The 26,857-nt window shown below is 43.1% G+C and overlaps 2 protein-coding genes and 1 non-coding gene across 12 annotated transcripts in view; 2 read left to right on the top strand and 1 right to left on the bottom strand.

Moving 5' to 3' along the window:
• Ptcd3 (pentatricopeptide repeat domain 3) overlaps window positions 1-9,877 on the top strand; it is a 33,101-nt gene extending 23,224 nt beyond the window's left edge. Inside the window, exons 15-24 of the mRNA XM_059257966.1 lie at window positions 1,656-1,745; window positions 1,967-1,995; window positions 3,031-3,137; window positions 4,871-4,949; window positions 5,050-5,140; window positions 5,763-5,848; window positions 6,835-6,983; window positions 8,284-8,325; window positions 8,893-9,051; window positions 9,284-9,877. Of these exons, the coding sequence (XP_059113949.1) occupies window positions 1,656-1,745; window positions 1,967-1,995; window positions 3,031-3,137; window positions 4,871-4,949; window positions 5,050-5,140; window positions 5,763-5,848; window positions 6,835-6,983; window positions 8,284-8,325; window positions 8,893-9,051; window positions 9,284-9,386 (935 nt within the window). The 3' untranslated portion in view covers window positions 9,387-9,877. The remainder of the gene's footprint in view (window positions 1-1,655; window positions 1,746-1,966; window positions 1,996-3,030; window positions 3,138-4,870; window positions 4,950-5,049; window positions 5,141-5,762; window positions 5,849-6,834; window positions 6,984-8,283; window positions 8,326-8,892; window positions 9,052-9,283) is intronic.
• On the top strand, window positions 7,810-7,946 carry LOC131907564 (small nucleolar RNA SNORD94). Its single transcript, XR_009378466.1, has one exon. It is a non-coding gene; the product is annotated as a small nucleolar RNA SNORD94 (small nucleolar RNA).
• Window positions 9,878-13,620: 3,743 nt separating the features above from the next.
• Immt (inner membrane mitochondrial protein) overlaps window positions 13,621-26,857 on the bottom strand; it is a 47,673-nt gene continuing 34,436 nt past the window's right edge. For 4 of the 10 annotated variants that reach the window (XM_059257964.1, XM_059257956.1, XM_059257957.1 and 1 more), the window contains 6 exons: window positions 24,096-24,110; window positions 21,884-22,107; window positions 19,911-20,042; window positions 18,199-18,328; window positions 16,278-16,887; window positions 13,621-13,757 (listed from right to left, as the gene is read on the bottom strand). In XM_059257964.1, the coding sequence (XP_059113947.1) occupies window positions 13,631-13,757; window positions 16,278-16,887; window positions 18,199-18,328; window positions 19,911-20,042; window positions 21,884-22,107; window positions 24,096-24,110 (1,238 nt within the window). In that variant the 3' untranslated portion in view covers window positions 13,621-13,630. Of the gene's footprint in view, window positions 13,758-15,950; window positions 16,888-18,198; window positions 18,329-19,910; window positions 20,043-21,883; window positions 22,108-24,095; window positions 24,111-26,857 lie in introns of those variants that run through there. The other 6 variants (XM_059257958.1, XM_059257960.1, XM_059257959.1 and 3 more) reach the window with 3 other exon arrangements.

The following is a 26,857-nucleotide window of genomic DNA, read 5'->3' as shown; positions in this document are numbered from 1 at the left end:
AATACCTGTACACATATGGCACACATTCACATACAGCAGTGGTTCTCCAACCTGTGGGTTGCAATCCCTTGGGGGAGGGAGGGAGGCACATATCAGATATCCTGCAAATCAGATATTTACAGTATAATTTACAACAGTAGCAAAATTATAGTTACGAAGAAGCAACTAAAATGATTTTATGGTTGTGGGGGTCACTACAACATATGGGAAGGCTGAGAAACTCTGATACACAGGAATAAAATAAAGTTTTAGAAAGAAAGAAACGAGTATATTCCTTCTGTTTAAAAGGCTGTGTTTCTGCAGTATGTTCATTGCTGAGCCCTCTCTTCAGTTCTCCTGGCTATGTGTGCTTTTTTTGTGGTGTAGTGTAGGAGGATGTAGTGCTTAGTGCTCACAGATGAGCACGGGGAAACTAGGAATATTAAACACACCAGTGGTCTCTTCAAATGGAGAGATGGGTAACCTCTTTTCCTCCCAAAAGGCGGGGGACAGATGTGGATAATAGCCTCATGACCTGCACTAGCTGTATGGTCGGGCCGTACTGGCTCCTCCAGACCTTATCATGTGTTTTGTTTTCCGTGAGCTTGCTTTCTTGGTTAATCTGTAGGACCTATCACTATGGAAGACTAAGACTCCCAGTGTCACTTGTACTTTACAGTCATTTTGATGTAGTCACATCTTAAGCTTTACTGTACACATGGAGTTGAGTTACTTATCACCAGGAACCTTTTCCTCATTGTGCTCTGCTTAAATATGCCTAAAGTAAACTACCTGGTGTCAGGCTCTCAGAGTTTGAGCTAGCACCAACTATTGAGTTATGTTGAACTGGCCTTCTTGCCTCTTGTGGATCGCTGTTCTGCTGGCGTGGTGTTTGCAAATACCCCCCAACCCCACCCCACCCCCAATGTACAGTTTTTGCCCTGTCAGTGTTCGGTTGCCTTTTTCAAAACCCAATTATTTTGCTGTGTAGCATTGAATGTCTTGAACTTGCTATGTAGCTCAGGTGAACCTGATTGATGATCTTCAGTATTGGGATTAATAAGCGTGTATGGCCATGGCTGGCTCATGTGACTTCTAAGAACTGCTCCATCCACTAATCCATTCTGCAGTTGGCTTTCTTTCTTGGCTTCCTTAAATCTGATTTTACTTTAAAAAACACAAGTACTACCAAATAATTTGGTTAAGTGTGTTGGTTTGGGCTGGGGGCCGTTGGTATTTGTCCCACTCAAAAGAACTTTAGCTTCTTAGGAAGGTGGGGATAAAGGTGAAGTCTTAACTGGAACAGAAGGGCAGAAACAATGACTATTATAGTGGGTTCTTTAGCAGGTTTTTGATCCTGCCCCGCTATGCCAGGTCTTAGGCTAAAGATGGAGGCAGCAGATAGGAGGACTTTATATAAGGGGGCTGTGAGGTTGGTTCTACTTATGGACGTGGACTCCTGATTAAAACCCATTTGCCTTGGGGCTGGAGGGATGGCTCAGAGGTTAAGAGCACCGACTGCTCTTCCAGAGGTCCTGAGTTCAATGCCCAGCGCCCACATGGTGGCTCACAACCATCTGTAATGAGATCTGGTGCCCTCTTCTGTATATATAATAAATAAATAAATCTTTAAAACAAACAAACAAAAAAAAACCATTTGCCTTACTTTTCTGCAGGTAACACTATCAAAGTACCATCCCTCATCATCTATGATATCATGAATGAATTAGAGGGAAAGAAGTTCTCTCCACAGGACCTGGATGATGGTATGTACAGAAACTAGTTAGGTTATTCCTCTAGCTAATGACAAGTTCTTTGCCTGACTGCCATTAGAGGCTTTGTGTTGAGGGCAATGTTTACTTAGCTAAGTAACATTATTTGCATTGAATATTCTGAGAAAGCCAAGATATCTGTGGCATATTAATGTTATTGATATGAAAATAATGTTACATTCAAAGCAACCAAACTTGTGAACTTTGGTTTTCAGATAAATTTTTTTCATCAGCCATGGGTGTGGTAAGTGCCATTTCTCTGATTATCCCTGCTCTAACGCTTCTTGTCTATCTCCTCATTTTCCTCTAACTGGATGCTTCTGCATGTCCTTTCACTTTGAACTCTTCTGTTCATGTCTTTGCTTCTGCTGTCCTTTTAATACAATCTATACTTTTAAAATCATATCCTAGCTCTATTCTTTATTGTGTTCTTTTTTATGCCCGTTTTGATAAGCTTTCATTTCAGAATATTATTGGCCCATTAACTTTGTAAAGTGATGGAAATAGATTATTATGTTACTTTTCTTTTTTTTTTTTTTTTTTTTAATTTGGTTTTTCGAGACAGGGTTTCTCTGTGTAGCTTTGGAGCCTGTCCTGGAACTCACTCTAGCCCAGGCTGGCCTCGAACTCACAGAGATCCGCCTGGCTCTGCCTCCCGAGTGCTGGGATTAAAGGCGTGTGCCACCACTGCCCGGCTATTATGTTGCTTTACATTTTATCATCATTATAGGAGAAATTTCGTATTTTCAGGATGATTAGAGAGCATCCTGTTTACCAAGGATAATTGTGTGCTAGCTTAGTGTCTGTCTTGTGGAGTTTTCCTCTGAGAGCTCGTGGTTACTCCAGTGTAGCCCTGTGGTCTTGTATGTCACAGGAGGGGAGGATGTCAAGGCTGGATCTTGAAGCTATTTCATGCGGATTCTGATGGTACAGTGGAATTTCTAACTCAAAATAATTTTGTTTTAAATTTCATAAACCTAGGGTTTATTTTTCCCCGAGTTTCTTGTTACTTTTTTGCTGTCAATCAATAAATTAAATCTATATTGTTAGTTAAATATTTATGCATAGAAATATATACCTTTTTTTAGGCAGTGTTTCTCTGTGTAACAGCCTTGGCTGTCCTGGAACTTACTTTGGAGACCAGGCTGGCCTTAGACTCACAGAGATTTGCCTGCCTCTGCTTCTTGAGTGCTAGCCTAGAAACATACTTTTTCACTATGTGTTGAGTCTCTGTTTATCTTACAAGAATGTCTAGGTAATACTAGTTGCAAATTTTCAGTGTTCATCTCTCAGAGATTTAGAGCTTGCTTACCGAGTACATCGTCTTTTAAACACGGGCGACAACCGGAAATTGATTGGGGGTGATTTTCAACGTAATTACTATTAGTAAGTATGTTACTTTATGTTTTTAAAGACTGTGTGTGTGTGTGTGTGTGTGTGTGTGTGTGTGTGCGCGCGCGCGCGTGCTTGTCTGAGTGTATGCACACACCTGTGAGTGCATGGGAAAGCCAGAGGAGGGTACCAGGGGTCCTCTCTCATTCTCTGCCTAGTCCTCTAAGGCAGTCTCTTCCCGAACCTAGGCCTTGTTTATCAGCTAGTCAGAAAGCCCAGTAAGCATCCTCTCTGCCCTATCTTGGAGTTGGTTACAGGCATTTGCTAGGAATGCCTGGTTTGTTTCCTGGTTTCTGGGATCCAAACTCTTAGACCTCATGATTTTGAGCCATCTTGCTAGCTCTCTCCTTACATTTTAATTACTAGATTCTGCAATGGGAGGATCTTTTTTTCTTTTTGTTTTTCCAAGACAGGGTTTCTCTGTGTAGCTTTGGAGCCTATCCTGAAACTTACTTTGTAGACCAGGCTGGCCTCAAACTCACAGAGATCCGCCTGGCTCTGCCTCCCAAGTGCTGGGATTAAAGGTGCGCGCTACCACCGCACTGCCAATGGGAGGATCTTTTTTTTTTTTTTTTTTTTTTTTTTGGTTTTTTTTTTTTTTGGTTTTTCGAGGCAGGGTTTCTCTGTGTAGCTTTGCGCCTTTCCTGGGACTCACTTGGTAGCCCAGGCTGGCCTCGAACTCACAGAGATCCGCCTGGCTCTGCCTCCCGAGTGCTGGGATTCAAGGTGTGCTCCACCACCGCCCTGCCAATGGGAGGATCTTAATGACCATTTATCTCAGCTCAGTTTTAGGTCATATGCCTGTTATTTCATAGTTACTGAGCACTTGGAGATTAACGCAGTGGGGCTAAGAAGATGGCTCTATGGGTAAAAAAGTACTCGCTATGTAAATATAAGGTCCTGGGTTCAGGTCCCCAGCACCCACTGGTGGAATGTCTGTGACCCCACCATGAAGTAAGAAGTAGAAATAGGCAGATCCGAGGAGCTAGATGAACATTGAGGGTGACTACAACAGGAGCTCCAGGTCCAGTGAGATGGGCAGGTAAGGACATTGAAACACAGCCCCCCATCCTACATGCATCTGTATAGGCAAGCACATCTGCATACATAATACAAACAAAAAGATGAAAAGCGGTGATGCAGTGACATGTCTATTGTGTATATTTAGAGGATTTATCTTCTGTGTTACATTTTATGCCTTGATGTGTCAGGTTGTGTCTGTGTCCAGTTCCTTGTTTTCCCCACTGAGTACTTTCAATACAAATATTAGTTGAGATACCTGCCTGCTAGGATCTGAAAGTAAGGATACTGAGCAGGCAGGCCAAATTGTCCAGCTGAGTATCAACTGGTCTCAGTTGGGAAATTAATTACAGCTAGCACTTTCTTGGTCAAACACTGACCCCTTCTAACTTGAAATTATAACTAGTTTTTATTATTGTGTGTATATGCCACAGTATTGGGGGTGCTTATCAAAGAGACAGCCTTGTGGAATAAGTTCTCTCCTGCCTTTCCTTGTGTTCCAGGAATTGAGTCAGGTTGCCAGATGGCTGTGAGAAACAAAGTACCTTTACCCACTGAACCATCTCACTAACCTGCAATTAGAAACATGAAATTGCTTAATTAGAAACAAGAATCATGCTTAATACATGAGTAACTACATTGAAACTTCACTAATCATCCCTTATCGTTACACATGCAGACTTTAAACATGCTTTTTCTCTCCACAGTTCCAAGTTTTTCAGTTTGATTTGTTCAATGGAACAAATTGATGTTACCTTGAAGTGGTATAAGGACCTAATACCATCAGTAAGAGGATTTATTACTTCTCTTTTGTCTTTGTAGAGGAATAGGTGAGTGTCTTTCCTGATGGATGCTTTAAAGTCATGTTTGTATTCTTCTCACTCAGGTGCTCTTGCCCCACTCCCAAGCATTGATAGGTCTTCTCCAAGCATTGGATGTGGCCAATAGGCTAGAAATGGTTCCTCAGATTTGGAAAGGTTAGTGTCAGGTTTGTGCCAATTGTGTTGTAACTTCAGTTACTGATGTCTTGATTAACTCATTTACATTTTTAGGACTGAAAGTTTTCATTTTTAACTAAGTTAACACATTTGTTAAACACCTTCTGGGCCATTGCTCCTGTTACATTGGATGAGTACTTGTGGAAAATAAGCTCATTTTATACAATTGTTAAATGATTGAATCTAGGAAAAGTTGCTAATTATGTAACTGGTACTAACTCTTGAGTGTTGGTATCCTACCATAAAGCCTGTGCTCTTCTCTGTCAGCCTGATTCATCACCTTGGTGCAGTAAGACTCGGTAACAATGCTGATTATGTTGCTAAGTGGTAGACATGAACATGGTCGTGTCTTAGTCTGTTTCATGTGCTTCAGCTATTAGTGCCTGAGAAATGGGTACTGAAGTCCAGCTCTGTATCTTACTCAAGGATAGTGCATGTGCTGTGTTTTACATTGACTGCAAACAGTTCATTGGCATGAAATCTCACTGTAGCTCTGGCAGGCCTGGTATTCACTTTGTAGACCAGGCTGGCCTTGAACTCTCAGATGGTTCACCAGCTGTTTTGCATTTTGATGTTCACTGTTATTTTCTTTTGCTTTAAGATAGTAAAGAATACGGCCATACTTTTCGAGGTGCCCTAAAAGAAGAAATCTTGATGCTCATGGCCAGGGATAAACACCCACCGGAGGTAGGGCTGACTTGATGTTCAAGTTCCACCACCATCATTAGATGTGCACTGACCTGTGTATTTGTCCTTTCAAGGGTTTTATCCATCCTTTCGTGGGATGTTCAGATGTGCAAATCTAGATTTAGGCTAAATATGCATTACCATTAGCAGAATACCAATCTCAGTGTTAGCCTCATTCCTCTAGTCCAAAGCAGGCAGCAGAAAAATGACAGTGAAAGCAGTCGTGACAGTGAAGCCAGAGTCTTACTCCAGGGGCTAGAGAGCTGGCTCGGTGGAAAAGCACTTGCTGTTCTTGTAGTGGGCCAGGGTTCAGCTGCCAGTCCCCACCTCAGGCAGCTCACAACACCGACACTCAAGTGCATATACTCCCCCACCACACACATGCCCACACATTGTTAAAAATAAGAAAAATAGGGCCTGGCAAGGTGTCTCAGTGGTTAAGGGCAAAGTACTCTTCTTTCAGAGTACCCTGGTTCGATTCCCAGAACCCAGGTGGAGGCTCACAACTGTCTGTGACTCCCAGTTCCAGCAAATACAATGCCCTCTTCTGGCCTCTGAAGGCATCAAGCACACATCTGCACATGCAGGCAAAACACACATACACATAAAATAATTGTAATTGCTACCTGAAAAGATGTGAGATGGCTCAGTTGATAAAGGAGCTATCTCCCAAGTCTGATGACCAAAGTTCGTTCCCTGGAACCTTCATAGAAGGAGTGAACCAACTCGCATAAGTTGTCCTCTGATCTCTACACATAGGCTCTGGCACCCTTATGTGCACATGTATACACAGTCAATCAATAAATTAATACAAAACCTTTTAAGGGAAATCTGCGATTAGATTTCAAACATGTAGTTAATTGCTCTTCCCTAAGACAGATCCAGGCTGCTTTTTGCTGTATTTGTTTGCCATGCATGTGATAGTCTCGATTTTAAATTCTTGTCAGACCAGCTAGGCAGTTCTGCTGACTCTTAGAGCCTCTCAGCTTCAGGTGGCATTTGCTGACTGTGCTGCTGATATCAAATCCACGTATGAAAGCCAAGATGCCCGGCAGAGCGCTCTTGATTGGCCAGCCAACCCTCTACAGTATATAGCTGTCCTTTTTTTAAGAGGTGGCAGAACCCAGGAAGCATGGTGAGTCTAAGTTCCCAGGTGTGAATACCAACATCTGTTCTTAGAGCTAAAACATTGACACGGGTTGATAGAGGAGTGTTCTCTAACTCAGCTTAGTGACAGGTAGGAACAAACCTCAATATACAATGGGATTTTGGTGGATGCTTGTAAAAGGAAACTTGGTAAGGCTAGTATGTATGATGTATTTGAGAAGAGGGTATTGTTCAGGTAAGGTGGGAATTCTCATTTTATTTCATAACTTAAGAGTTTTCTGTGTCTTACCGGGCAAGAACTCAGCCTCACTCTTGTGCCCCTATAAATGGCTCTGTGAGCAGTATACATTTGAAGATGCTCTTGGAATTAAATAGCAGTCACTTATAAGTGCTCCTGTCATTCCCATCCCTAACTTACAGTGTGGACTGGGCACCTTAGATTTCTGACAGCTGATAGGTTTTAAAACGTGGCCTTGACAAGAGCCCATCTTCGGTTTGTGCCACTGTTCTGCTGCTGTGTGTTTCTAGCATTTCAGTGATACACTGATTTTAGTGTTTATAAATGGGCACCTCCGGCACACTTGCTGATTTTTCTTGTCCGTTCTCTCCCTGTCTGTCTCTCTGTTTCTCTGTCTCTCTCTCTCCCCCTCTCTCCTCTCTCTCCTCTCTCTGGTGTACATAAATGTATTGGACATCTATTGCTAGTTCAAATGTACCTGTTGTTGAAAACATCATTTTCTGGAGAAGAATCTTGTCTTTGGGCTGTAGCTCGCTTAAATGTTACCTGTGTTGCCAGTAAAAATAACAAAAAAACAAGGCATTTGCATGGTCAGGCAGGTGGGCACACTATGAAGCAGGCTGTGATGATTGGCGCAGGGGTACGGACCTCAGCTGAGTCATGGGAGCTGAATGTATGTGTTTTGCCTTTGTCTTGCATGTGGCAGGCTGATGGCGTTCACATATATGAGACTGTTGCCTTAATCTGAGCCTGTTCTTCATATTGGAGTTTTAGGGTAAACTGACTCAGGTTTAAGAAGGGAGTAGGCTAAGCTCATGCCACTGCCTCTTTTCACCTGCACAGGGTGTGGGATGGATCCCCACCCTGGAGGATACAGACCAGCAGTTCTTATCACTGGCCATATCTCAGCTTTACCTCTTAAATCTGTGCTTCCAGAATTGGGAACTAGTTGAGCCCGCAGGAATTCAGGGAGTCTGTGTAGCTTCTCTTTAGGTCACTTTTTCTCTGAGTTTCTGAGCCTGCAAAGAGACCAGCTTTGTCTGGTGCTGCTTGTTCTTCTCTCAGCAGTCATCTTTTTCTCCTTCCACAGGAAAATGTTGGCACTTTTCAAAAAGCAGAATAAGATCCCCAGGTAAGCTGACACTTACGGGGCCTCACCTGGTACAGGCTTGACTTAATCACTTGGGCTTTGGCTCTTGGGTGCATGATTGAAATTTGTCCAGATACCCAAGCCACTGCATTTGCGGGCTCTTTGGATAGATAGGCAAGCAGTTCATCTCCTACCATTCGGGGCATCCTGAGAAACCTTTTTCTCTGCTCAGTGATCACATCTTGGGGGTATATAGAATGTTATCCTATAATTTTCATCCGAAGTTAATGAAGATTTGAGTAATAAACATACTCTGAACTTTGCCTGTAAATATTTGACTAGAAGTTAAGAAATTGGGGGCACTGGAGAAGTGGCTCAGTGGTTAAGAGCACTTGGCTTGCTTTTAAGATAAAGGATCAGTTCTTGGCACCCACATGGACACTCAGCATTTTTAACTCAAGTTCCTGGGGATCTGACACCTTCTGGCCAACATGGGCACTGCACACAAATGGTGTGCCTACGTACATGGAGGAAACACTGGTATGTGTAAAATACGTCTTCACAGAAAAAAAGTGAGTTGGGGCCTGCTCAGTTTGCTTTCTTTTTCAGAAGTGAATTGCTGGAAGAGTTTATGGACGCTGCAGAAGCATCCGATAGTCCTGCTTTGGCCATTGAGGTCGTGAAGCTGGCAAGTGCCTTCAGCTTGCCTGTTTGTGAGAGCCTTGCCCAAAGAGTAATGATGGATTTCACAGTCGACCCAAAACAAAAGTAAGTCTGTCTACCTCCCCTTTGGGGGCTTACAGCTTTCTCTTGTACAGTGTCGTTCTATTGAGGTGGTACGAGTTTGGAACTGTTGGAACCTTTCCTTGTTCTTGTAGTAGTTCAGTGCAGTTTTGGGATCCCTTTTTCAGCTTTCTCAAGTGCTGTGACTGAGTGTGTCAGATGCCAAGCACCCACAACCCTGTGAGCTGAAGTGTAGTGTTCTTTCTTTTCCTTACAGAGAAGCCCTGGGTAACCTCACTGCGTCAAACAACAGTAGCGATGGAGACAGCAGCAGTGACAGTGACAGTGACGGTGACATCAGTGAAGACAAAAGAAAGTGAGAGGTGGTTCACAGTGACTGCTGGAACATTTGAGGTGGTAAATTAGGCCGATCCAGGACTGGGGGTGTAATATAAGCTCAGTGGTGCAGCACTAGCCCAGCAGACACAAGACCATGGGATTCATCTCCAGCACTACTAAGATGCAGACCTGGGCAGGTTTTTGCCTAGACATTGACTAGCGCTGTGAAGTCTGGAAGAGTAAATCCCACACAATGCTGTGTCTGCAGACTTCATTCCCACTAATCGTCATGTTAGTTAGAGCTCCCTGGCCTTTGCTGTCTACCTGATCTGTGATGTGCTGATGGCCTAGAGATAAAAGTTTAAACTGGTTTTCCTGCAGAAACATAATTGCTGTTGAATTAATCGAATCCTAGTTTGGAAAGTACTTAATGTGAGTAGCTGTCTTAGACCTAATTAAATCAGAAGCAAGTTACTGGTTTTAGGCTGCACAGCTGGTAAAATGATTAAAACATGGTGATTGTTTGTCTTTATTTTTTGTATGTGTGTACTTGGTCATGTAGGGGCCAGAGGTCAATGGTGTCTTCTCCAATTGTTTATTTCTCTCACTGAGCCTGGAGATTGCTGGTTCATTAGACTGGTTGGCCAGCCCTGGGGATCCGCCTGGCTTTTTTACATAAACACTTGGGGATCTGAAGTGAGGTCCTAAGACCCACCTGGCAAGCACTTTACTTGGGGAGCTCCCTCTCCGGGCCCAGCCTCAGTCTTCTTCTAACTAGAATGTCCAACAATGTTTTAGTTAGGAGTGGTATAGCTCTTGGCTAAGCACATGGGGTCCTCTATTTCCTCCCCACCAGCACACACACAACATTATTTTGGTCTACATGGGCACTTCTCTTGATAAGTAGATATCTCAAGTGATCTAGGGGACTATGATGACAAATGGATATGAAATGTCCTGACACTATTGCTACTGACTAGCTTGGTCAACCCTCCACTAATCATGTTTCTTTTAAATGATAATAGAAGCCAGTTAGAAATTTGAGGTTTTTAGGGCTAAGTTCACGAGTGCTACCGCCACCAACCCATACACTCCCTCCAGATAACTCAGGCACTGAGTTCTGCATTATGTGGAACAGCTTTACCCTCCAGCTTTGATGGTTACAGATGTGTGTGCTATTTGTTGTCTGTGTTCCCATCTACTTTTACGGTCTAATCCTAGGGTAGGGCCCAGTCTTGTCTTTATAAATCTTGGTGCTTTGTCTTACTCACCTAGAAAACAAAGCATCCTAGGAATGATGTGGGGTTGGGGAGTGGGATGCCAGTTGATTACCGACAAAGCAATTTTGGTAAAGGACAGAGGGCAAATTAGGCTTCCAGGAAGGCTATCAGCTCTGTCCATTGGCTCTAAGTCCTGTTCCTGTGAGTGACAATGCCCTTGCTTTCATTTGTGGTATGCCTCTTCCCACCCAGGCCTTGAGCATTGGCTTGAAGCCAGCTAAAGAAAACCTTTGACATGAGTATGTGATGGACCCTCAAATCTACTCGATTTGTGTAGCTCAAACTTTGACCTTAGCAAACCCTCACTGAACCAAGATGTGCCATGAACTCTATGGAGACAAAGGTTTCTGTGCCAAAGTTGACTGCCACTCCAGTTCTTACTTTCTGATTCAGCTATGCCTTGAATTTCATCTTTGTCCTGATGCTATGCTTGCTTTTTATTTCAGGGGTTCTCATTCCTTGTTCATCAGATTGCACAAATTCTTACAGAACTCTAAAGTTGGCCATTTCTCAGTGTTTGGCTCTCTCTTTTGAGTAGCCTGTTTGCCGTGGATCTCTAATTCCACTGTCTACATGCCCATACTACTCTAGTACCACATTCCCAAATGACACAATAAATTAAATGGGTTTTCGCTATTATGGAACCCCTTGTTTTAACATGTCTATTTTTAGACTTATATAGACATTGCCACTCTGTACACTATGCTGGCTTTGAAGGGCAAGCCACCTGCCTCAAGCATCTTGAGTGCCCAAATTACAGCTGTGACACCATGTCTGCCTTTCATATGCTTACATGGGAAAGATTTGTGTTTCAATTCACACATTTTTAAACATGATATGGGATAGAAATTTTGGAGTTACAACTCACATCCAGTTAGCATCAGAATCAAGGGATAGGTTTTTTTCTTTTTTTTCCTTAACACCTTCCCCCGACCCCCTTTGGCTTTTCGAGACAGTTTCTCTGTAGCTTTGGAGCCTATCCTGGAACTCAAAGAGATCCCCCTGGCTCTACCTCCTGAGTGCTGGGATAAAGGCATGTGCTGCCACCACCCAGCCCTTAACACATTCTTAATATGCATCCAGGATTAGCCTTGAACTCAGATGCTTGGGCCTCCAGAATCCTGGGATTAAAGGCAACTACCACACCTGGCTCAGAACTGAGGCTTGAGAAACCTTGGAACATTAAGAGTGGGTGTGTTGCTTAAAATAGGTACCAGCTCTGATGCTGAAGGTTCTAGAAATAGAGCTCATTGGTATGGTATGCCTAGTGTGCATGAGACCATGCCTAGTTCCCCAGAGCTCATTGGTATGGTGTGCCTAGTGTGCACGAGACCATGCCTAGTTCCCCAGAGCTCATTGGTATGGTGTGCCTAGTGTGCATGAGACCATGCCTAGTTCCCCAGAGCTCATTGGTATGATGTGATATGCCTAGTGTGCATGAGACCATGCTCAGTTCCCCAGAGCTCATTGGTATGGTATGCCTAGTGTGCATGAGACCATGCTTAGTTCCCCAGAGCTCATTGGTATGGTATGCCTAGTGTGCATGAGACCATGCCTAGTTCCCCAGAGCTCATTGGTATGGTATGCCTAGTGTGCATGACATCATGCCTAGTTCCCCAGAGCTCATTGGTATGGTGTGCCTAGTGTGCACGAGACCATGCCTAGTTCCCCAGAGCTCATTGGTATGGTGTGCCTAGTGTGCATGAGACCATGCCTAGTTCCCCAGAGCTCATTGGTATGATGTGCCTAGTGTGCATGAGACCATGCTCAGTTCCCCAGAGCTCATTGGTATATGGTATGCCTAGTGTGCATGAGACCATGCCTAGTTCCCCAGTGGTGCAAAGCATGTGAGGACAGGCTCTATCTGAGCAACTTGTAACAGGAACTAGTGAAACTGGTACCAATAAAACAAATGAGAGAGGACTCTGAGCGGGGGAATCTTAAGGTCAAGATTTACCTGCCTATATGCAAACGTGGAGGTGCCCGCAGAAGCCACAAGAGGGCACTCGATCCCTTGGAGCTGGAACCACAGCCAAGCTGAGCTGGGACTTAGGTCCTCTCTCCAGTTCCTTACTATGGACTTTAATGCTTAAGTGCCACCTCATGGACCAAGACCCCATTGGTCTTAAAACTTTGTTTGGAAAAACAAATTTTTCTGATAAGCAAAGCTGCTGTAATAAACACTACACTGAGCATTGGGTTCAGAGGAAATACTTTCAAAGTTCTTCTGTCAGTGGTTATGTACTTCTTCCATTTATATTATTTCTGTTGGAAAGTAGTTTTCTTCAGACCCTGGGGGCTGAAATCCTTTTTGAGGGGAAAGGACCAGAACTTCTTATTAAAATGAACTAAGATCCAAACCTTTCCTCTACAAGTCTGATCACATACGTGCATGTGGCTATGTGTACCAACACTCTGCTGGCAGCCTTATAGCTAGAGACCCTGGACAGGACAATGCCGATCATCTGTGTTGATGACAGTGCTGACTTGAAAGATGAAGTGTAGTTTTACTAGAGAAAAGGGTATACTGATTTAGTATAAAGTCACATGTAGGACATAATTAAAACCTTCCAGGCAGGCAGATCTCTGAGTTCCAGGACAGCCAGTGCTACACAGAGAGACCCTGTCTTGAAAAACCAAAAAGAAAAAACAAAAACCCCTGCCAGACTCATTAAAGCGTATTAAGGAGTGCTGCACACCTGACCTGCCCAGCTGTGGACTCTTCCAAGGATTCAGGACTGAGCATAACTTTAATACTTCTGACAGCTCATAGTAGCCAAGAGTAAAGGTCACTTATTCCTAAGGACAACCTCTACCTTGTTCCAATAGGATGTATTCTCACAGCAATGGCCCCTTTACTGGATACTGCTTTATATAAAACTCAAAACTCATTAAAGAAAACTATCAAGTTTAGAGAAACCACATCACTTTCACCCTGCCTCTGAATGCCTGAAATTGAAAGAAGCCTAGACCACTGAACCCGGTAAGGGTAAGCTTCCTACCAATCAAGCCTTTTTATTTGCCTTTTGTATTAATGGAGATGGCCTGTTCTTCTGCACTGAGTTCAAGCAAGTTACTCTGAAACTGGTGGGATTACTCATTTGGGATTGACAGACTGCTTTTATCCAGAACCTGTTGAAAGAACAGAGGATTTAAGTTAACCCAGTGTACTGTGTTTAAAGATTGCTAAGAGTCTACTGCAGTTTAATTACTGATTTAGGAGCTCAAATAAATAAATAAAATTAAATTGAAGCAGAGTTCCAGGACAGATTGGGAACTCAAATAAATAAATAAATAAATTGAAGCAGAGTTCCAGGACAGCCAGGGCTACACAGAGAAACCCTGTCTTGAAAAACCGAAAAGAAAAGAAATTGAGGCAAAACCCAGCATTTTGATGTTAAGAAGCATAAACATTGGTGCTCATTGGATTATGTCTACTGGCTTTTTTCTTCTTTAAAAATGATCAGGTCTGGCCTTAAGGATTTCTGGTTTTCCTGTTGCCACCCCCATAGTGCTAGGGTCACAGGCATCCACCACATCCAGTTTGAGCACTCTTACAGCAATCAGGATGAGGTGTGAGGTGATCAAACACTGGACCAAGATGATGACTTGGCTTTGTTTCAAGTCCCAAGTGGCAGTGGTATTGGCTCCCTTGCAGTTTAAAGGAGATGCATGAAGCTGACATGCCTGCCCCACCTGACTGCTGGACACCTCAACTTTCAGCATGAGCCTCGCAGGTTCCATTTCCTTGCAATGGAGAACTCAAAGCAGTTAGCCAGGGCAAGGCATGAGCAAGAACAGGCTAAGCAGTTCTTTTTTAAAATATAATGGAGGTAGGTAGGACACTCTGTCAAAGCCACTGTCTTATCTACTAAAATGTGAAAGTCGGGCTGGGAAGTGCTTGCTGCAGGCAGGCCTCAGAACCTGGTGCTCATCCCTAGATCTCACAAGTACCGCAACATCCCCCCAAAAAAATACACATGCTTGAAAAACAGGTCAGCCGGCCTAGACTACTGATAGGTTTCAGGCCAGTAAAGACTATCTCAAAAACCAAGTGGCAGACGCCTACACACAAAAATCCATCTGAAATCTTCATTACTTTCATACAGAGCTAAAATGAGCTATTGTGTTGCTTGCTTCTGGTGAGCTCAAAGAATCCTATCATTTGACTCCCACCCAACCCCGCTTGGGTTTTTGAGACAGAATCTGTGTAGCCCTGTGTGGCCTGACCTGATTGTAGGCATGAACCACAATGACATAGTCACAAGTGAAGAAAGTTTTTCAGGGTTCCAAGAGAAACTGGATTTTCTTACAATCTAATATATTCTTTTGATTAGAATAGAAACGCTCAGATTACATGACAAACACATTTTACAAATAAGTGTACTTTTCAGATTTAATCCTACTCTTAGAGGTAGGAGTAGGGAAGTAGATGGTCCATTAACTCATAGTATAAACTTTACAGCTCCATGTAGGTGCCCACAGTGCCTCTACCTTCAGAAACAGGGCAATCCACATGCAGGTGCTCCAATCAGATAGAGCTTGAATAGCATTATCAGCCCAGGCTGAACATGACCCAGGATATACCAAACCAAAGGGCAAGGCCAGTGCTGTGCAAAGACCTCAATCTACCCATTTTGAGAGGCTTTAGGTGTACAACTATAGAATATAATACAGAAAACCACTCTCGTGCTTTGTAGGCATGTCGCTCAGCATAAAAGTTCTCCTTAATTTTATAAACAAACACCCTAATATAATGTAAAAAAACTGGCAGGTTTTTTTGTAGAGATGGTAGTCTTTAGGGTCTAAGAATTAAGTCAAAAAGTAAGCATTTGTTTCTTCACTATGGCAATTGTGCCAAACTCAGAATTCACTGGCAGTCTGGATGGATTCAGATTCCAGGTTCATAGCCTCCATCTACTGAAGCTCTGCAGCCCAGGTCCTGGGAAACAGCAGCACAGCAGGATTGGGGAGCAGAGTACAGATGCGTGTGTGCTGGGTCCTAGGAATACAACTCTTCCTGTGGGAGGCTACCAGAACAGCTCGGGATGCAGACTACTTCCTGTGTTTTCAATCACTGAGTGCTAGATCCCCAACTATAAACACTGGCATTTGGTTTCTATATCACTCTTGATTTTGACCATCAGGAGGAGATCCATTCACTCAGACATTCAAAGCCAAAGCAGCAGGCCTTGGACGTCAGGTTACCCAGGTCACAGGCCTGAAACTGTGGCCACAAGTTCCTGCCACTGGCTGCTTCTCATGGAAGCTCTGCTCACATACCAAACTGGAAATGGAACTTTTGAAAAGGGATAGAGTACTCGGTTTTCACTGTGTTGCTTTATTCAGTTTGCTCCAAGGGCAGAATCAATAGTAGGATCACAAACATTATTTTGAGTGGCTCACAAGCCTGATCAGTAAAACCTGAAAAACAGGAAGTGTTACACAAGTTGCAGATAAAGCCTCCTGGAGTTCATTGGCATGATAGCAGTGTAAGGATGGTAAATGCAACAGGTGTGAACATCTTGCACAGGATTTAGAACCTGCTCACTTCTAGACAATTCTGGGACCCTTGTTGCAAACCCTGCAGATACCAATGCTGATTTTCTTTGACATGAAATATGACATTACACAACTCTTCCTAGGCCTTACTCTTGCTGCACTTGAGTGGTTCCTATTCCTACGGCGCTGGCGTAGGCAGTCAGAATCTCCACTATCTGCTTAGTTTCTAGGGTCATTCGGGCCTCCTTCAGCCAGTCCTGTGCCACTCTTCTCGACTCCCCTTTTAGCTGATTGACAAACTTTGCTGCCAGCTCCAGGTCACCATGCTCAATACAGTAGGAGGCATATGAGAGCAATTTAAATGTGTTTATATCCTCAGGGTAGAGCTCTGGTGGTGGCTTCAGCTGCTTAGGTGGGAACAGGAGTAGGGACTGCAAGTAGGAAAGAAAGTATTGGTACAGGCTATTTCTGGTTTCGTCAATCATCGCTACCCTTCGGGCTAGCTTTTGAACAGCATAGAAACGGGCTCTTAGGGTTTCTTCACTGTATACCCCCCGGGTCAGGGATTCTGGAGGAATGGCTGCAGTTAAAGCCTGGGTAAATTCATTATCAGCACAGCTGACTCGGATGGCCTCAACTGCACTCCCCAGTGGGATGGTAGGCATCTCTGCAGATGAAGTCTTCATGCTGTACTTTAATGCCTCCACTGAAAGCCAGAGCTGGTGGGCTTTTCTGGCTTCTTCTTCAGCAACTGCATGACCTACAAAAAACAAACCAAAAAAAAAAGCAAAAACGATGCTTTTCTGTCTTCCTCATACACACACCCCAGATGTACCTTCAATAATCTACATCCAACAAGTTAACAAGCCAAAGTTAGTCCTTTCACCAGGTAGCAAGAGATGACAGTTTGCTGAGGACCTGATTCTACTGACACTGAAAATCCTGGGAGGATGCCAGTGCACAGCCAAGTTCTTGTCCCTCCTGTGAGATCCAGGACAAAGGGGCGTTTCCAAAGAGGAGGCAAAAGTCATTCATACTGGCAAGATTTCTTTTTTTTGGTCAGAGGATGTAGCCCTGGCTATTTTTTAACTCTCTATGTAGTCTAGGCTGTTCTTGAAATCACAAAGATCTGCCTGTCTCTGCTTCCTGAGTGTTGGAATTAAAGGCATATGGCACTATACCTAGAGATTTCTAATTCAGACATTTTTATATTTAGTAGTTTGGGGGCGGGGCAGTCAAATGACAGGATTTCTCTGTGTAGCACTGACTGTCCTGGATGGCCTTGAACTCAGAGAGATCCACCTGCCTGTGCCTCCTCCCCAAGTGCTGGGATTAAAGGTGTGCGACACCAATGCCCAGCCCTAGGCCAAGAATTTCAAGAAACACAAAGATTCCCAAAAAAAACCGTAATGAACTAGGAGTTAGAGAGATGACTCAGTGATTAAGAGCACTGGCTGCTCTTCCCTCCAGATGGCCAGGTTCAGTTCCTAGCACCCACACAGTGGCTCAAGACTGTCTGTGACTCTAGTCCCAGGGGATCCTTACACCCTCTTCTGGCTTCCTTGGGCTCACGTGTGGTGTACATGCAAGCAACATACTCACATACATAAAAAGTAACTAATTTTAAAGTATTTTAACAAAAAAACTTAATGAACTAGACTCTGACATTCCCTAAGTGTTGTGCTTACTTTTATTGTCAGATGACAGAGGATTCTAGGACATCACAACAAGCCTATTTTATGACTGTGCTTGAGGTGAAGATGTGTCATTTTCATGTGGCACACAGGCCTCATCATAACTACCATCACAACAGTAAACCACCCCTCCAGATAACCCTACAGTATAAGAGGGAAAATACCTTGAAAATGGTGATCTGTGTCATACATGTTATTTCAATATAACTTTTGGATCCTTTTTCCAATTTCTTCTCAACTCTATGTTTAAACTTGTCAAATCCAAGAAACGAGTATCATATGGTGGAGTGGATACATGCCCTCTATTATTCTCTTAAGAAGAACTTATCCTGAGAAACCGTACAGGGTAGGACTGAAGTATATGAAAGGAAACTCACTCTGAACAGCCTGCTCGATTCCTCTCAACCTGGCATAGGCGGTGTTGATGTCCAGAGTAAAGTTGTCAACTTGTTCTTGACTGCGACGACGGAACTCTAATTCCTGCTCAGACAGTTTCTCAGACATGCCCTGAAATAAAACGCAGATGTGTACAGACAATTAATGCTACCGCCATGCTTGCCACTTAAACTAGATGCTCGTCTGCCAGAAACTACAAACTTTGAGGTAAAAAAAAAAAGAAAGCTTTTAAAAATCTCAAAAACATAGCCAGGTGTGGTGACACACCTTTAATTCTAGCACTTGGAAGCAGAAGCAAGTGAGTTCCAAGCCAGTCTGGTCTACATAACAAATTCCAGGCCAGCCAGGGCTACATAGGGAGAAGCAGTCTAAGGTAAATAAATAAATAAAAATAAATAAATAAACAAACCTTCCAAATAGCTGCTTCTGAGGGGCTGGAGAGATGGCTCTGTGTAAAGAACCTCAAAGGACCCGTGTTCAATTCCCAGCACCCACAATGCAGCTTACAATCCTAACTCAAGTTCCAGGGGATCCAATGCCTTCTCACCTCCTCAAGCACCAGGTACTCATGTGGCACACTGACACACACGTAAACAAAATACTCATAAAATACCTCTTCAAACAAACAAACAAAAATCAGCTGCAATGTTCTACATAAGGTTTCAACCCGGGGGCTGGAGAGATGGCTCAGCGATTAAGAGCACTGACTGCTCTTCCAGAGGACCCAGGTTCAATTGCCACCACCCACATGGCAGCTCGCAACTGTTTGTAGCTCCAGTACAGGGGATCTGACACCCATGGCAAAACAAAAGTAAGTAAGATTTCAAACTTTTACTGACTCATGTTGGTCTTCCAAAACAAGGTTTCTCAGTGTAGTTCTGGCTGTCCTGGAACTCACTATGTAGACCAGGCTGGCCTCAAACTCAACCTGCCTCTGCCTCCCAAGTGCTGGGATTGAAGGTGTGCACCACGGTGGGCTCTGGATCATGCTTTTTTCTGTCTTTCTTTTCTGATAGGACATATAAGAAGCAGACAGCAAAAGAGGAGCTTTTAGTTAAAGCCTTTTGACTGCCTCCTCAAAAAGAAATCTGGAGTGAGGCTGGAGAAATGGCTCAGCAGTTAGGAGCACTTCCTAGAGCACTCACAATGTGGCTCATAAACATCTGTAACTCCAGTGCCAGGGATCAGATGCCTTCTTCTAGCATACCTGATGTAAGAAAAATTGGTTGTTTAGATTAACTAACAAAAATCACATTCCATCAAAGCTAGGTAACACTGGCAATCTATTATTATTATTATTATTATTATTATTATTATTATTATTATTTCTTTTTTGGTTTTCTGAGACAGGGTTTCTCTGTGTAACAGCCCTGTCCATCCTGGAACTCGTTTTGTAGACTGGGCTGTCTTGAACTCACAGAGATCCACCTGCCTCTGCCTCCCGAGTACTAGGATTAAAGGCGTGCACCACCACTGCTTGGTTGAATCTTCTTCCTATCCTCAGAGTACACTTAACAGAGAAAGGCAGAGGGTATGTATGGTGCAGCTGTAGAGAACGTGCCTTTAGCATGTAAGGTCCTGGGCTCCATGCCCAGTTGCTACCACAGATGAAGAGAAAGGGAAGGGGAGCTCCTAACAGTGCGAGTGGACATGGAGAGGAGGGAAGGGCTGAGGCCTCAGCACAGGCCCTCACCTGCTCAAATTCATACTTGAGCTCTTGTTCTTGCACCTTGAGGACATCTCGTAAATGATCAGTGTGGGCAGCTGCCTGTCGTCGAAGCTGGGTCCTCATTTCATTCTCCATGGCATCTCTGACTTCCTCTACCTGAGCAACCAAACCCAGTGATGGTTAGTTCTCAATTTTCCATATGTACATTTAGGAAAAGGGAAAGATCAGTTAGTAGGATGACAGCCATTTTGACGTGAACCCACTTAATGTGCCAGGCATAAGTACACAATTATCCAACTTTTAACATGAGCCACAAAACTGAACATCTAAAAGCATGTTAAACAAGGTCACATAGCTACACTAAAAATCATCTTTCGAACATGGGTCTCTCTGGTGTCAAGCTTTGTGCATTGCCATGTGGGCCCTGACACAGAAACAAACACCATTATTTGCTGAACCATACAATCCACAGAAAGTAACTCATTCCAGAACTTAGAGGAAAGAAACCTAATTCAAGCTGGGTTCGAACATAGTTTAGTCATAACTGCCTATGTTCATATTTACACTTTCTCCGTGGTGACAATGCCAACTTTGAAAAATCATTTCAAAAATTAGTACCCAGCAGTTACTAAATTCTTTTAAACAAAGAAAACTGCCAACAGCTTACTTTCACATGAATTTAGGCTCAACACGGGCCAAATCAAAACAAGTTAGGAAATGCTCCATCCTGCTTAACTTAACAGTTAGCCATGTGTTATACTACACATCAATACAAATTGCTGTGAACATGAAACTCATCTTTTCTCAGAATTAGCACAGTGAGTCAGTGAATCCTGGCAGGCAGTGTGTGAACATTGCAGACCAGCCCTGGGCCTCACAGGCCGTGTCTGCCTGGATCCATGAATGCTCAGACAGTGCACAAACGGAAAACACATTTGAGATTGGAATACCTGTCTGCAAGGGCTGAATATGAGCAGGAGGCCTGCTGAAAAGCCTTAACTCCCACCCAACCACCTCTGCCCACTTTCACTGAAAACAGCAATAGGGCAGAAAGCCATCCACAGGAGCTGTTGGCATTTGAAGGGACAGGAGGGCATGGCTGGGACAGTGACACTGACATGTAGCACTACGGCATAAGGGAAGAGCCGGATGATGGGAGCACACAGCACAAAGGTCCCAGTGAAAAAGACACAGTGCATAGAGAAAACAAAAAAAAACAATATCCAGGCAAATGAATGGGCTTACAAGAGGCAAGTAAGTAATTAAGAGTCTTTGGGTGTTGTTTAAGAATTTGAACTTTTGGGCTCATACCGTAAACCAGAAACTTGGGGTAAGGCAAGTCTACAGACATGAGTTCCTATCAGCTGTGGCTACATAACAAGATCCCATTGGAAAAAACAAACAAAGTTACAGGGGACTGCTATGAATTCTAAGCCAGCAGGGCTACACCATGACATCCCGAGAAACCTGTTAAGATGATAACCTGGACTAAGGCAGAAAACAAAAGCAAACAGGTTTGGAATTTACTACGGATGCAGACGGAATGTGAGAGCTGATGAGAGGATGGGGTGGACAGTACCTAAATGAGTCTCCAGATACCAGGTCTGATACATAATACAGCCCAAAAGGACGGCAAATAGAGCTGTTTATTCCCCTTAGAACAAGCATCCCCACTAACATCGCCGGCAAGAACAGATTGAGAGTTCAGAGAGACTCTTCCAGCACGGTGTTAAGAGGACTAGAGGCTGCACAGGAGGAAACAGAGACCCTGCATACCAGCACCTGATCACTTACACTTCTGTATCTGCTCAGCAGAAAGGAAGTCATCTAGCTCAAGCCTATCTTAGAAATTCTGATTCGGGGGAAAAAAAGGCCTAAATGCCACTTTAACGATGGCTTGGCATGAATTACATCTACTACAGCTGGTGATGGCCACAGTGGTCTCTGGAAACAAGTCAGGTTAACTGTAAACGGCAGGTTGCTTTCTTCTCCGCTACCTTTCTGTCCTGCTCAGCCTGTATTTCACCTCTGTGGCGCTCCAATGCTTTAGCCACTGCAGAGTCAAAGGCGCGCTTTTCTTCTAGCTTTTGCCTTTCCAGGGCTAGCTCGATGTGCTGTTTCTCTGTGGCTTTCTGTTGTGCTAGCTCTCTGTTGAGCTGATCGATGCGACGATGGGCATGAGCAATCAGCGAGTTCAGGTCATCGACAGAGAGCTTGTCAGCTAGACAAGATAACATCAAAATGTTAATGCTGTCACAGAAATTATAAGGCAGAAAGTAGCTAACACTAGAGATTAAGAGCCAGTGTCCAGCAACTAAAGCTTGGTCAGTTCCAAGCAAGATAATAACTAGGTGGGTCCCGAGGCCGCACACACAGCTCTTTTCCAGGAACCCAATCGTGTCTGTGATCTGAACTTCCCATATACGGGTACTCTAACTTACTATACCTTCACTTCTATAAACAAAGCTTGTAGATACAATCATCATTATACGTCATTTATGCAGAACTATGTTAGCCCTAACAAATACTCAGAAGGAACCCAACTCCCACAAGTTCTCCTCCAACCACCCCCTCACACAAGTAACTAAGTGTAAAGAAGTAGTCTGCAGGGCTGGAGAGGTGGTGCAGAGGTTAAGAACACTGGCTGCTCTTTCACAGGAACTGGGTTTGATTCCCAGCAGCCACATCAGGTTCATAACCATATATAACTCCAGTTCTAGGCAAAGTGGAGACCCTCCTCTGGCCTCCATAGGTACCAGGGCATGCCTATGGTACAGACATACCTGTAGATTAACACACTCAAACACATAAAATAATTTAAAAATTTTTTTAAAGTAAAAGAACTGCTTTCTGCTAAAACTAAGGAGTCTTGGCTTTGTTTCTTGTAATTTTTTTTTTAATTTTTATTTTCTGTGTATGGGTGTTTTGCCTGTGTGTATATCTGTATATCACATGTGTGCCTGAAACTGGACTTACAGACAGCTGTAAGCCTCTGTGTGGGTCTCTGCAAGAGCAACGTGTGCTCTTAGCCAGTGAGCTCTCTCTCCAGCTGCTCGTTCCTTTCCTTGACTGCACACTACCTAGAACAGTAATCTGGGATCAATAATGCCCACTAGGATCACCTGTGATCTTTTTTGATATTTATGTCAGAAGATCAGTTAAGCACACACTCAAGTAGTGTGATTTGTTGTTAGGGGGGAGGTAATTTCACACTTCACAAGTATTCCAACATTTACTAAAGGTTAGGAATAAAGTCTCCTGCCATAAAAAAACAAAATATGGGGCAATTCTTATGATAAGTGATTGATTCATCAAAATGCAAGTTGAAAAGCAAAAAAGCAAGCACTGAGACCCACTAAATAATTTCAATGTGGGAAACATCTTTAAATCCTGGCTTTAATAAAATATTGTAAATAAAAGTTCTTAGCCAGGCAATGGTGGCACACACCTTTAATCCCAGCAGTGAGGAAGCAGAGCAAGGTGGATCTCTGTGAGTTAAGAGGCCAGCCTGGTCTGCTGAGCAAGTTCCAGGACAGTCAAGACTGTTACATAGAGAGTTATGTAACAGTTATATAGTTATAGAGTGCGCCATCACTACCCAGCAAAAATTCTGTAAGTAGAAAGGCACTGCATGCCTAGAGAATTATTAAACCTTAAGCATAATAATGGTATTCCGATTATGATTTTTTTTTGGAGGGGGGTGTTTCGAGACAGGGTTTCTCCGTGTAGTTTTGGTGCCTGTCCTGGCTCTCGCTCTGTAGACCAGGCTGGCCTCAAACTCACAGAGATCCGCCTGGCTCTGCCTCCCAAGTGCTGAGATTAAAGGTGTGCACCACCGCCACCCAGCCTGATTATCTTTTTAAAAACACACTCAAAGTATTTACAAGGAAAAGATGTACATGGAATCTGCTTTGACATGAAGGCTATAAATAGATGAGACAAAACTGGGAATGGATTTGATAACTGATGAACTCAGGAGAAACCATGGGATTTTATCTGTATTTTTTCTTACTTTTCAATGTTTGAAGTTCTTTGAAATCATAAGGAAAACAAAGACCATATTGTGTGTATATATAAACATCTCACATTTACAGCCTTACAATCATTTAACACAGTTGTTCCTATTCATCTATGGATGCCAAAAATGTACAATTAGGAATTATCATATACTCAAATGCCATTAAACATAAAATAAACATAATTACTCACCTAGGTCAGAAATACCTACAAAGAAAGAGAAGAATAGTTTGAAAAAAGAAGGTGCACACTTTGGTTAGCAATCATTAAATAGCAAAATCCAGAAGAATCAAGAAAAGAGATTACTGGAAAGCAAAATGCCTATTTCCTATATTTACAGAGAGTCAGAGACAACATATATCAAGGTACGATGTATTTTAAAAGTACGAGAGAATCACTGACATTAAAAGTTGTTCTAGTTAGGAGGGATTTGTTACTGTTTCATCACAGCAAATCAACTAACAATTTTCCTGGAGGACACAATTTTCTTTCATTATTGTCATTATTTCAAAAGTCAGAAATACATTTACAGAGTATTTCTCCATCCCAGGCCTGAGAATTAATGCTTTCTTCAGGGGAACTTTGGGACAGTCTTCGCAGATCCTGTTACCTTTCTGCTTTTTCTCGAGAGCTGCATTATAGCAGGCTTCTTAGAAAAACTTCACAGGGAACTTCACATTAAATTTACATTTAACCTATGCAAATTAACCCAAGAACTATGACTTCTGAAGTTTAAATGATGCTCCTCATCATGATGACAAACACTCCAGAACCAGTGACAAGAGGTCTCAGCAGCCAGCCTCAGCAATCGCCTCTCTCTCTCTCTTTTTCCCCTTGGCAACTCTGGACCTAAATCCCAGGCCCTCAAGCACACTAGACAAGCACTCTACCACTAAGCTATGCCTACAACCAAAGTTTAGCCTTATGTCGAGACAGATCTAAGTTACTTAAGTTGGTCTTAAACTCACCCTGTAGCCCAGGAATCTGCAATCCTCTTGCTTCAGACTCCTCAAATACATGGGATTATAGGTCTACACAACCAGGCCTGTGTCTAGTATGAAGCTTGCTAAGGACCACTGGGTTTAAATTCAAAGATAAGGATTTTTCATTAAAAGGATCTGTTTCTGTGTCAAAGGAAAAACTGACAAAGTTGGGACAATGTAAGAGATGATTTTTTTTTTTTTTCCTTCGAGACAGGGTTTCTCTGTGTAGCTTTGTACCTTTCCTGGAACTTACTCTGTAGACCAGACTGGCCTCAAACTCAGGAGATCCGCCTGCCTCTGCCTTCGAATGCTGGGATTAAAGGTATGTGCAACCACTACCTGGTGTAAGAGATGATTTTAACAAGGCACATGAATACAGCAGTGTGGGCTGTGAGTCTATAAGCAATAAAAAAGATATGCTTATGAACTCTTGATTTGGATTTTATTGGCCCAAACACTTTTCAAAAATACTGTCTATTTTTATGTATAATAATGTATAATGTATGTGTGCTTGCATGAGTGTTTATGGGCACTACGTGAATGCAGGTGCCGGCAGAGGCCAGAAGAGAGCATCAGATCCCCTGAAACTGAAGTTACACATGTGCGCTACTACGTGTGTGCTAGGAACCAAACCCGGGTACCTGCAAGAGCAGGAAGTACTCTTAACTGCTGATCCATCTATATGGACCCCAAGCACTTTTTTATACTTGACATAAAGATATAACCTTCATGTTAGTGCTCTCCTATTCTATATTCTTTTAGTTTTCAATATTTTTTTAAAAAGTATTACATCTATTTATTTATTTGGGTTGGGATGTGCCATGGCAACTGTGTAGAGATCAGAGAACAACTTTTAGGAATTGATACTCTCTTTTCTCCATTTGGGTCCTGGGGATAGAACCCAGGTGACCAGGTTTGGCAACATGTGCCCATACCGCCCAGACTTCTCTTTGGAGAGATACAATACCAGCTTACTTACACTGATACACATAAGGCACATTTGTCTGTTTCAGATTTTTCTTTTTCTTTCTTTTGAATTCTTTTTGATGCTGAGGAGTAAACTCAAGGCTTGTACATGTTAGCCAAATGCTCTACCACTGAGCCACCACTCTAGCCTAATCCTCTCACCACATTTTTTTTCTTTCCTTTTCTTCTTTCTTTCCTTGAGTACGAGTCTAACTTATGTTGCTCTGGACCTCAAACTCACAGAGATCCACCAGTCTCTGCCTTCCAAGTGGTAGGATTAAAGGCATGTGCCACCATACTAGGCCCTTTTGTTAGTGCTGCGTCTCCAACCCAGGGCCTCTTGCATGCTCGGAGTCTTCGACCACTGAACTACACCCCTAGCTCTCAAATTCTGTGCTCTTACAACAGTGCTTCAATGCACTGCTCTGAGTTTTCTTCAACAAATACACAGGAGCTAAAATGGTGGGTTAGTAGTATATACATCTTCAAGTCCACTACACTGCACATCACAGTTCAACAAATGAATTACTACACAACTATCAAGAGTATCTTCCTAGTCATGTCAATGTTCCTGGTACACGTAATAGGTGGCCATATCCGTTCACCCTCAGATGACTAAGGCACCTTAACTTTATGTTTTTGAGACAAGGTCCCATTATGTAGCCCTGGCTGTCTTGGAACTCATTAAGTAGACCGGATAAGCTTCAAATCAGGCTGATCTTCCTGCTTCTGCCTCCCAAGTCCTGGGACTGAAGGTGTGCCCAACCACGCCTGGCAAATGTAACCACCTTTTAGCTAACTCCCCTGCCCTTAGGCATCAACCATTCCTCAATTTCATAATCTCAGAAGAATGAATTTTCCAGCTAGGCAGAGAGGCTTAAACTGGAGAGTAACATCTTGAGAACAGCCTTGTAGAATTGTGGTTGCTAACAGAATTCTCAAGTGTGCCTTAATTAATCCATTCCAAAGATTTTTTAAGTACCAAATGACTTGAATAAGCATACA

The sequence above is a fragment of the Peromyscus eremicus genome, chromosome 3 (assembly GCF_949786415.1).
Source record: "Peromyscus eremicus chromosome 3, PerEre_H2_v1, whole genome shotgun sequence".
Classification (NCBI taxonomy): domain Eukaryota; kingdom Metazoa; phylum Chordata; class Mammalia; order Rodentia; family Cricetidae; genus Peromyscus; species Peromyscus eremicus.
Note: the sequence above shows the minus strand (reverse complement) of the source record. Positions and strands in the feature narration are given on the sequence as shown.